The following is a 12326-nucleotide window of genomic DNA, read 5'->3' as shown; positions in this document are numbered from 1 at the left end:
CAGCTGGGACTCGGGATGCAGAGAATAGATAAGGGCGGGGCCAGTCAGAGGTGGTATTTGCTGGTTCTCCGAACTATTCAAAATTTCCACTACCAGTTCTCCAGAACTGGTCAGAACCTGCTGAATACCACCTCTGCAGCCTACAGAGAAAGCCCTCATTATTCATTATATCTTGTTCCCTCATTCTTTTTCTTCTCTCCAGGTACTGCATTATATTCTGAAACATTCGAATTATATAAATCCTCAGATCTTAAATCTCAATAATCTCCGTGAAGAAACAAAAAAGAAAATTTGTTGATTTTATCACAAGAGAAAGATGCAAACTTCATCTTGCCAAGAGAAAGCTCCTTAATTAGTGCTACTGTTGGTGAGATGAAGAGTATTGCAAAGAGAGTCAATGTCTAATGTCTAATTCTATCAATAGGTGTTTCATATGTTTCATATGTCCCAGTTTTCAACCCGGTGTTTTTTTCCTAATTTTTAAATCCAACTTCTCATAATTATATACCTCAAAGCAGGAGAAGCAATTTTCTGCTGAAAACCTATGATTATTAGGTAATTTACTAGACTTCTATGTTCTCTTCAGCTGTGCAAACTTGCAAATTCCTTGATTCCGCTAAAGAAACCTTGGGAGCTAGACTGGTGTCTTGGTTAAGGCATCAGACTAGAACCTGTGAATTCTAATCTTGCCTTAAGTTAGCTAAATGGCTTTGGGCCAAACCTAGGATGAAGGCAGTAGCAAATCACTTTGAAAATGTTGCCAAGAAAATTCAATGACAAGAACAAGATAAAATCAAACACATGCACACACAAACACACACACACACACACACAGAGGTTTGCCTCTTTTTCTAAACTATTTAGAATCTTTCAAAATTTTAAATATTAGCCATATGACTAAAGCAACACCACTACCTTGAAGACCAATACACATTCTTTTAAGGCAGAAGTTAATAAACCTTTCAGGATCTGGATAACAGTGTTCTTCTAGCTATGTCGCCTTCCTCAGGAGAACCAAGAGGCCCACCAAGAGGCTCATAACATCAGCAACCCAAAGAAATAAACCCTATTAACTAGCAGAGAAAGAACCTTGCTACCTTGTCCCTGATATAAAAGTTTTCAACCTGAGACATTGAGTTAAGGTTCCTTAGTCCTGAGGAACACCAGCAGCAGCTAGACAATAACAAGGGAAGTACAATAATACTTGCTTGCTAGAAGAGGCACCTCAAAAAAACAGATCCAGGAAACTACAGATCAATCAGTCTGACATAAATACTTGGGAAGATTGTGGAAAAGATGATCAAGCAACAGATCTGTGAACACCAGAAGCAAGCAAACAGAAGCCCGTAAAGATTTGTCAAAAACAGATTAAATTTCTTATTTCATTCTTTGACAAAGTGATTAAATTAGTGGACCAGTGAAATGCAGCAGACATCGTATACACTTGGATTTCAGTAAGGTATTTGACAAAGTAGACCACAACCTACTTCTTGATAAGCTAAAAAAAAAATGTGGGGTAGATGGCATTACCACCAGACGGATTTGTAACTGGCTGACAAACTGTACCCACTGTGTAGTCCTTAATGGAATTATATCTATGTGGAGGGAAGTAAGTAAGTGGGGTACCCCAAGTTTCTGTTTTAGACCCAATATTCGTCAACACTTCATAAACAATGTAAATGAGGGAATAGGAGAACTCATCAAATTTGCAGATGACACTAAACTGGCAGGAATATCAACACTCCAGAAGATAGGTTCAAGATCTAGATGGATCTTGATAACCTTGAACACTGGGCCCTATCTAAGAAAATGAAATTCAATGTAGAGAAAACTGAGGTTTTATGCTTAGGTAAGAAAAATCAAATGTACAGATACAGATTAGGTGAAACCTGACTCAATAGCAGTAACTGTGAGAGGGATCTGGGAGTCAATCACTTAAATATGAGCCAGCAGTATGTGTCAGCAGCGAAAAAAGCCAATTAACAGAGGGCTAGAATCAAGGATCACATGAACTATTAGTACCTCTTTACAAAGCCTTAGAAAGACTACACCTAGAATACTGCATACTTAGAATGACCAATTTTGGTCATCATATTATAAAAAAAAAGATTCTGGAAAGAGTGCAGAAAAGAGCAACAAAGATGATTAGGGAGATAGAGGCTAAAACAAATGTGGAACGGTCCAGGGTGAGCTTCAAAAAATTTAGCAACCGGTTCTCTGCCCGGTTGCTGGGTGGGTGTGGGCATGGTGAGCATGGCCTAGTCAGCCTCCTGTACCACCCTGGCCTGGAAGCAAAAACAGGCTGCGGGGGGGGGTGTTTTCACCCTCCCTGGGCTCCGGAGGCTTTCTTTGAGCCTCCAGGAGGGTGAAAATGGCCTCCCTGGGCTCCAGAGGTCTTCCTCAAGCTTCCAGGAGGGCAAAAATAGCCCCCCCAGGTTCCAGAGGCTCTCCAGAGGCCAGAAATGGCCTGTTTCTGGCCTTTTGTAACTTCCGGGAGGCCTGTTTTTCACTCTCCCCGAGCCTCCACCCTTACCTGCGATCCAAAACGAGATGTGTGAGGACTCCTGGGAGGGGTGGGGCTGGGTGGCCAGGGCCAGCCAGAGATGGGATTTGCCAGTTCACTGAACTGACCATAAAATTAGCTACTGGTTCACACGAACTGGTGCGAACAGGTAGCAGCCCACCCCTGGGAACAGTTGCAGGAATAGGATATGTCTAGTCTAGTGATAAAAAGGACTAGGGGGTGACGTGATAGCAGTGTTCCAATATCTGAGGGGCTGCCACAAAGAAGAGAAAGTCAATCTATTTTCCAGGGCACCAGAAGTCAAGGCAAGACAAGACAATGGATGGAAACTAAAAAACGAGAAAAGCAACCTAGAACTAAATTTCTAGATAAATTTCCTAACAGTGAGAACAATTAACCAATGGAATGGCTTGCCTTAAGAAGTTGTGGATGCTCCATCATTGGAGGTTTTTAAGAAGAGACTGAACAGCCACTTGTCTGGAATGGAATAGGGTCTCCTGCCTGAGCAGGGGATTTCCAAGACCCTTTCAACTCAGTTATTCTATTATTCCAGTAAATCAGAACAACTAAAGTTGTGCCTAGGTGGGAAGTGAAGAAGCCTCACACTACAGAGGGGAGATTGTTTTTTTTATTATTATTATAGTGGCCTTAATTTAAAAGCAGCCTTTTAAAAAACCATAGTTTTTTCAGTGTAGCCTGAAGAGTTGCATTACATTTTTACAGGGGTGGCATTTCTTTCTCAGGCTCACATAGAAATCTAGCAAAGTGGCCTGCTTAAATGAATAACTGAGACGTTCTGGGTTTGCATCAAGTCTGCAGTCTGTTTTCCAAGTCATTTTTGAACTGTCCATAGTTGTATTAATGAGGCTATATTTTATTGATGGCCTGGTGCAATTGCTCAACTCTCAAGATCAGATTTCAGCATTCTGACATAAGATTACATGACAAATTGTTCTAGCCTCTAGAAGCTAGGCTAGGCTAGAGAGCAAAGCAATCTTCACTGTATATATTGCAAGTAGAATTCTTAATACATATACTGTAATACACAGGAGTGTATCTTGCTTCAAATTTGCAAAGCAAAATAGTTGTGCATATAGAGACAACTGGGAGTATTTTATGGAGCAGCTTCATAAACCTGGAAAAATATATGATGTGAATCTTTGGAATCTCCAGCTTAAATGAATGGATTAGCCATTAAAACCATAAATATAAAAGATCCCTATGGAAAACTGGAGTTTTTACAAAAGAAACTGGAAATCCAAGCTGACTAATCAATAGCCTGAGATTATCTGCTTATGCATGCTCCATATGATTCCCCCACATCCTATTTAATATAAATCTGACCCACAGGTACTCCTAGCTTCCAATGTGAAGTAACACTAAGCATAAATTTTTGGCATACCCTTTGCATGAAAATATACTATGGGATGAGGAAAAGTTTTCATGAGGGCCACATTGATGATTTGCAAAAGATGCTGGGGAAACCAAGATTCAAATCCACCCTCAACTTCAGAAGCTCTCTGCATTCCTTTAGTCTAGTCACTTTCTCTTAAACCAGACTTGTTGATGTGGTAAAAAAAAAAAAAACAGAGGGAATGCCATATATGCCTTTCTTGAACTCCTGAATGATGGGTGTTATAAATCTATCCATGAAATAAATAACAAAAGGGTTAAGTAGTTGAGGAAATCAGGGAGCCACACGTACCTCCAAGATGCCATTTTCTATATATGGCATTTCATTCCAAGCTTTGCTAGTAGAAAGTCAGGGGGAAGTGCTCATCACAATCACGAACTCCTTAAGGGCATAAGAGCCTAGATAAATCGTATATGATATAACCACTAACAGTTTCTCATTTAGAACTTTTAAGCTTTTTTTATCTCTGCACTGACCCTTCTGTTCCTCTATACATAAGTCACTGTGTCATACTACCCCATGTTGTAGTAGTAATTGCACTCATGAATAAAGTATGTACAGCCACCATGAGAATAAACATTAATGTGCTTAGTTGGCTACGTAAAAGGCTGCAATTACTGTGCTGACAATAAATACACACCCCACATCATCTTGTTTCTTAATACTCTAAGGATGCCAAATATAGGAAAAGGCTTCAATGACCCATACAAAGAGTATCGCTCCATTTTGGCTTTTGTTTCTTGAACTATAGCTTCGACTGCTGAGCAAACTGTTTTTAAATTGAAGAAGTTTCCAAAAACCATCCTGAATCTGTGGTTGACCTGCTGAAATAGGAGAATAACGGAATCATTTCTGGATGGGACACAAAAGCTTCTCCCATAAGGCATAGCACTATGGATGCTCTTCACCATTCCAGAAGTAGCTCCACGGCTGGATGGTCTCATGCCTTTCTTTTTGTTCATCAATTAAGCTGATTTATTTCTCATTCAGCTGCAATATACAGTATCTAGAATCATATAAAAATCTCTTCAGAGTTTGTGATATATTCTTTTGCTGTTTCATTGTGCTACCTGGCCTCTAGCACCCATTACTCTATCCCTCTTCTCCCCAGAGTTTTACTATTGTTTTCCTGGTGTCTCCAAACATTCTAAGTAACACCTCCCTGCCCCCTCCTGCAGTCGTTTCAGCAACACATGTTGAGGAAACTACCTGGTTGCAAAAATACTATTATCTATCCTTTATGGCAGGGGTGTCAAACTCACGTCATCACGGCGGTGTGACATTATGTATCAGAACTTTTTTTCCTTTTACTAAACTGGGCGTGGGTGTGGCCAGCGCATGATGCCTCCGTCCCATTGGCCGAAAGTTTGACAACCCTGCTTCATGGTAAGCACAATTTTTAAATGTGCATAGGCCTAGCTTGTTCACAGTCTGGAGGTTTCTCACCGCTCAGAAAAGTCTGGAAACCACTAAATGAATTGCTATGGGGCATGCTGCTTGAAAGCATGCCTAGGAATGTACTGGTTTCCACTCCCTAGTTCTGCAAGGCAGTCTTTAGATCAGTATCTAGATCCCAGCATCTTGGCAGAAGAATTCTGGGAATTGAAGTCCACACACCTTGAAGTTGCTGAAGTGGAGAAACACTGACCTAGATCCTCCTCCCACATTACTGGAGAGCGCTTGTTTGATATGCTGCCACCATTTCACTTTGATTCTACAGAAAGTCCATCTGTGCACATTGCTTCTGCAAAGGAAGAAGTGGGGGCAGTTTAGCAACATGGAGTTTTCCTGTCAGAATGCAAGTAGTGCTTCTACAAGGAGATACAAGGCTTTTATTATGCAGATTAAGGCAGTGGTGGGATTCAATTTTTGTTTTTACTATGGTTCTGTTGGCATGGCTTGGTGGGCGTGGCAGGGAAAGGATACTGTAAAATCTCCAGTCAGAGGTGGTATTTGCTGGTTCTCTGAACTACTCAAAATTTCCACTACCGGTTCTTCAGAACTGGTAAGAACCTGCTGAATACCACCTCTGGATTAAGGCCCAGGAACTAAATGAAAGTTGGTACAAAAGGAAAAAGAAATAACATGGCTCCTGTAGCTTTAACTCAGTGACACTCTTCCAGGAAGGAATACATATTCTCCACACATAGTTCAGGCGGGGAAAAAAGAAGAATCAGGATACAAACTTTGATCAATCCATAAAATTACTCAACAGACTCTTAATCAACTATTTCCTAGATGGCTATTTTCTTCTAATTCTTCAACTACTTTTGAGTTGGGGCTTTTTTTTTTCTTACCTGACTAAGAGGTGATGAAAAACAAAAGAGTGGAACGGACTCATTCCCCTTTCAAAGATTGCCTGAGACAGAAATTGTTCTGTTCCTTACTCATTGCAGGACTTAGACTTCCCCGACGTAGGGTGAGGCCTGCCTACTTTCTAGACCAGCCATGCTGACTCAGGAATTCTGGGAATTGAAGTGCACAAGTCATAAAAGGGGCCATAGTTCCCCACTCCTGCTCCAGACTGACAGGACCAGATATAAATGTCCTTTAATTCATTTGTGTCTGGATTTTCAAGCATAGGATTTTATACTCTTCATTATACTAATGTAGAAACATGACAATGGGGGTGGGCATTCACAATTTACCTAGTTTATATTCCTCACCCCTTGGAGGGATTTTTTTTGTATACCATTATCTACAATAGCTTAAAGGTCAGGATGCAGATTGGTTAACATTTTTTTCACTCTCCTGTTTGTCAGCTGAGAGTGAACATTAATTGACTGTTTTCAGCGGTGTAAGGACAGCTGGAGATTGCTACTAACTGCTGTGGGGAATACAAATGGTTTGGTGTGAAGGTACCTACAGACAAATGGGTTATTTCTGGCTATAGGTCATTGCTGATCTGATGGATGCATCTGCTGGTAGAAAGAACATAGATAGATCTGAGTCCATTCTTTTCATTGCAGCCCCCACATCTGATTAGTTTTGGAGGAAAGCAACAAAAGCGGTTGTAGAAGAAGAGAGGAGCAATGGATATTACTTCATCCTTTCTGTTTTGAGTGGAACTGGATAAAAAGAAGATGGAATCAACAGATTGGAAAACAGATTGGACACACACACAAACAAGAAAAATGGGGTAGAAATGAGAAGAAGTGAATGTAAAAAAAAGTTGGAAAATTACAGACCAATCTCTTTATGCTGCGTCACCTGTAAAGTCATGGAATCAATTATTAACCAATCCATTATCCTCCACTTAGAGACAAACAACCTACTCGCTAATAAACAATTTGGTTTCAGAAAAAAACTATCCTGTAATCTGCAACTCTTACACTGCAAAAACATATGGACTACACAATTCGATCAGGGCAAAGCAACAGACGCAATCTACATAGACTTCTGTAAAGCCTTTGATTCAGTGGTACACAACAAACTACTCCTAAAACTAAAATTTTATGGTATCTCTGGACACCTGCATAACTGGATAGAAGCATTCCTGTCAAACAGACAACAAATGGTCAAAATTGGGAGCGTCCTATCAAATTCTATACCTGTCAATAGTGGTGTCCCCCAAGGCAGTGTTCTAGGACCAACTCTCTTCATACTCTACATAAATGACCTCTGTGATCACATTAAGAGCAACTGCGTTCTCTTCGCTGATGATGTAAAGCTGTTCAACACCACAGACAATACTGCTTCCCTTCAAAAAGACCTTGACTATGTATCAAAATGGTCAAACAGATAGCAACTTCAAATCTCAACAAATAAATGCTCTGTCTTACATATTGGCAAAAAAATATATATCAGAAAATAAAATACAGGCTGAATAGTCAAGACCTTGTTGATGATCCAAACTCTGTCAAGGATCCTGAAGTACTCATCTCTAATGATCTAAGTGCTAGAGCCCACTGTAACTACATAGCCAAAAAGGCATTAAGAGTTGTTAACCTCATCCAACGTAGCTTTTACTCTGGTAATATCACACTACTAACTAGGGCATACAACACATTTGCTAGACCAATATTCGAATACAGCTTATCAGTCTGGAACCCACATCACGTATCTGATATTAACACAGTTGAGAAAGTCCAGAAATATTTCATGAGAAAAGTTCTCTACTCCTCTACTCGTTGCAGAATACCTTATGCCACCAGACTTGAAATTCTAGACCTAGACAACCTAGAACTACGCCACCTTCGGTCCGATCTAAGTATAGTATATAAAATCATACATTGCAATGTCCTACCTGTCAATGAATACTTCAACTTCAACCATAACAATACAAGAGCACACAATAGATACAAACTCAAGGTTAACCGCACCAAACTTGATTGCAGGAAATATGACTTCAGCAATAAAGTGGTCAATGTCTGGAATATTCTACCTGACTCTGTGGTTTCTTCCCCAAACCACAAAAACTTTATCCTTAGACTGTCTACTATTGACCTCACCCCTTTCCTAAGAGGTCTGTAGGGGGTGTGCATAAGCGCACAACGTGCCTACCACCCCTGTCCTATTGTTTCTTTTTTATTTTTCTTATATGTATCCATTTCATGTATCCATAACTATGTTTATACTTGTACCTATTATCTTGTAAGCAATTGACAAATCAAATAAATAAATAAATAAATAGTAAACTTGGTTTCATGATGGCTAGAGAAACATTTTAAAAAGTGTCACTCACTATAGCTTTGCACACTTTTTGACCCCTGTTCTATGTGCACATCAGGTTGAGATAAAGAATAACAAATTCTATTCTATTCTATATGTTATAGTTGCTATAACAGACCAGTTATAACAGACCAGTTCTTCAAAATAACTGATTTAATCTACATTTCCCCCAGAATTTTCACTATTTGAAAGAAATCTAGTGAACAAAAAGGGAAGATATGTGAAACGTTCTAAAAATATATTTTATATTGAAGATTTTATTTCTATTTGAAACTTCCTCCACCTAATCCCATTTTCTCCAGCCAATATAATCACAGGACTGAGGATCACACTATTAAAGTTCACCATGCTGAGGTTGGCTGCCATAAAAGTGGCTCTTTTCTCTCTATTGCACCTCTGGATGTACAGCTTCAATCTTTTGGTTCTTAAATTTTGCATAATGAGCTGTTTTGTAGGTGAGCTGAGAACAAGCTGATAAACTTGACCATTTTTCAATGACTTTCCAGCAAATTTTCTCACTTAGTGCTTTGCATGTAAATGTCATCATCAGCACTTGGTGCTATAGCAACAGGAATATTTAGGAAATGATTTCAACTGAATATTACAGGCATCTATTAACTATAAGGGGCTATTTATAATAAGAGGACAGATAGAACTATTTAATTTTGTTAAAGCCATGCTTTTTCTTGTTATGATAGCTCATCATATTTTCACATCAATAAATAACCATGTGCTGTGATTAGCTCTGAGCAATATCAAAGACCCTTTATCTCACTTGATTAAACTTTATTTAAGTGCTCTGACCTTTGATTTATTTATATTGCTTTCACTACTCTGATATATGTTAGCCGTTGTACATGATGATTCATGGCTGATTACAGACTGAAAACAGCATGAATATCACCCCTATCCCTGCCATAATAAAGGAAGAGGCTACTGACTTCAACTCAGCAATTCCAGATCCCTGGCTTTCTCACTGTTTAAATCTATTTGCCTTTTTTTTCCACAAGGGAACAAACATACAACTCACAATGCAGGCAAATGGGATTTGCAATTAGTGGTTGCCATGTGAAGGGCTTTCAGCCAGGGGTGGGCTTCAAATAATTTAACCAGTTATCTCCCTGGTTGCTGGGTGGATGTAGCCATGGTGGATGTGGCCTAGTCAGCCTCGTGCACCACTCTGGGAGCAAAAAGGGCCACGGGGGGCATTTTCACCCTCTCTGGACACCGGAGGCTCATTTCTGGCCTTCCGGAAGTTCCGGAAGGCCCATTTTTCACCCTCTCCAGGCTCCAGAGGCTTTCCTCAAGCATCCAGGAAGCTGTTTTTGCCCTCCCCAGGCTCTGGAAGTTCTCTGCCCATTTCCGGCCTTCCAGAACTTCTGGGAGGCCCGTTTTTCACCCTCCCCGAGCCTCCACTGGGGCCTTGCACTCCAAAATGGATCACATGGGGGTGGGTTGGGCAGGGCTAGCCAGAGGTGGGATTTGTCGGTTCACCGAACTGGCCATAAAATTAACAACCAGTTCACTCGAACCGGTGCGAACTAATTGCTACCCCTGCTTTCAGCCATTGTCTCCTGCTTCCTTAAGGTCAATAACTTCCCAAGACTCTGTGTTCCCAAATGGTTAATTACTATTTTAGAATCACCAGACATTCTCATCAGACTGTTTTGCCCTCTTACAAACCTAGGCATACTCTATCCATAGTTTGCTTTCTCCTATGGCTGGCTTTATGCTGATAAACATAGAGCAAAGAGGATATAAATCCAATGTCTTAGCAACATTCTGTTAGCAAATCCAGTGAGGAGGCCCTTTGTAGCTCTGGTCCTGACAGCCTGGAAGAATCTCACTGAGATTTCAAAAGTTCCCCTTCTAAGTGTCAACACTGACAATTAAAGATTTTTCAACCTCAACATTTTCCTAATTGCCTGGGCAATCATCTGCTCTCCTAAGAATGGTTGATGTAGTATTTTAACATTAATTTCATTTCCTTATTGAAAAATGTAGACTATGTTTTAGTAAATTTCTTCGATATTTTAGATAAAATTAAGTCAGGAATATAATTTTTAAAAATTGAACACAGAATTTGAGTTGAAATCATGAAAGGAAAAAATGGAAGTATATTTGAGACGACAATGTTTTATTAATGTAAAACCATTGACTTCAAAGGAAAGGGGAAAGTAAAGGGAAAGAAGTAGAATGGAAACAAGAAAGAAGATATTGTTAAGCAGAAATTTCCTTAACTATCAAGACTCTTGAAAAATGACAGATGAATTCAAGTAATCAAACTTGATATAGTCCATTTCAGTTATTTGGAAAGCATTGGAAGTTCCAAACCAATAAAACCTCAAAGGTTTTGAGGCCTCATGGAAAGGAACAAAAATCTAGGGATCTCATTATTTTAAGATAAGTAACCTTGGTGATTACTCTTTAGAGGAAGACTTTTCCAAAGGAAAGATCTTTTGTAGGAATTTTTCCTCAGCATAAATGTGGTAATATGTGCTAGTCACATAGAAACCATTATTATATGGACAAACTCTGTTTCCATAGAAAGGAAAACAGCAATAAGACATGTTGCAATGTTTTCATTTTTTTTACAAATATACCAGCTGAGAAAATGACACTTTGCATCATTATTTCAATATATGTCCCTAAATCCATGCTTCCAATGAAGTAGATATTTAGTTTCTTTACAGGCTAAAATGAAACCACTTTCTTTAGCTAAATATAGATGTGTGTTTTCTTGGCATTTTATTATTGATTTTCTGTTTTATCCTGCATGTGGAACTGCGAATGAACCTATAAAGGAAAAAAATACTATTAGATATATAAATGTCCATAAGAGAGCAATGTTTTGGACATTATGCAAGTGATAATTGCATTCTGCATTTATTTCTTCTCCTCATATTCAATGTTGGCAGAGAGGCCTCTACAAATGAAAGGAAATATGACTTTATTTTTTGCTGATAGACCATCTAGACTACCTACTTCTGTAATACAGAGGTTTTTTTTTTCATTTTTGAAGTCTGAATACAAAAGGTAAAAGATAGCAGCCAGACACAGAATGACTTTCAAAATTAAAACGGCAAAGTTTTAACTCAAAGTTCCTGATCCCAGTGTTCAAAAATATAGGTGTATCAGTATACAAAAAATCCATTCACAGATTAACAACAGCAAGGATGTTCAAGGGAATTAACAAAACATGTGTCAGGATGCTGTCAAGATGGCTTCAGTCAGGTCAGCTTCAGGGTTGACAGCATGTATAGGAAGAAGGAGAATGGATGGAAGGGAGGGACACATTTAGGGCAGTGATGGGATTCAAAAAATTTTACTATCGGTTCTGTGGGAGTGGCTTGGTGGGCATGGCATGGCTTGGTGGGCGTGGCAGGGAAAGGATACTGCAAAATCTCCATCCCCCCCTCCACTCCTGGGAGAAGGTTACTGCAAAATCCCTATTCCCTCCCCACCCCACTAACCTGCTTTCCAGCTCCGTTCTCCTGTGCAGGACAACAAAAGAAGACCTAGCCAATCAGCTGGGACTCTGGAGGCAGAGAATAGATGGGGGTGGGGCCAGTCAGAGGTGGTATTTGCGGATTTTCCGAACTACTCAAAATTTCTGCTACTGGCTCCCCAGAACTGGTCAGAACCTGCTGAATACCACCTCTGCATTAGGGAATGTTTAATGTTTGGAGAATTGAGTTGCTGATCCCATTTAAGAGA

General features: G+C 39.6%; 1 protein-coding gene across 9 annotated transcripts in view; it reads right to left on the bottom strand.

The window, feature by feature from the left end:
• RGS7 (regulator of G protein signaling 7) overlaps positions 1-12326 on the bottom strand; it is a 177888-nt gene that overhangs the window by 126707 nt on the left and 38855 nt on the right. For 4 of the 9 annotated variants that reach the window (XM_087967382.1, XM_087967395.1, XM_087967390.1 and 1 more), the window contains exon 3: positions 5556-5682. The exons of the other annotated variants lie outside the window; for them this stretch is intronic. In XM_087967382.1, coding sequence (XP_087823508.1) covers positions 5556-5682 — 127 coding nt within the window. The remainder of the gene's footprint in view (positions 1-5555; positions 5683-12326) is intronic. 9 annotated transcript variants of the gene reach the window in all.

This window comes from Notechis scutatus, chromosome 1, assembly GCF_049901735.1.
Source record: "Notechis scutatus isolate UNSWTSFEM ecotype Mainland chromosome 1, rNotScu1.2, whole genome shotgun sequence".
Classification (NCBI taxonomy): domain Eukaryota; kingdom Metazoa; phylum Chordata; class Lepidosauria; order Squamata; family Elapidae; genus Notechis; species Notechis scutatus.
Note: the sequence above shows the minus strand (reverse complement) of the source record. Positions and strands in the feature narration are given on the sequence as shown.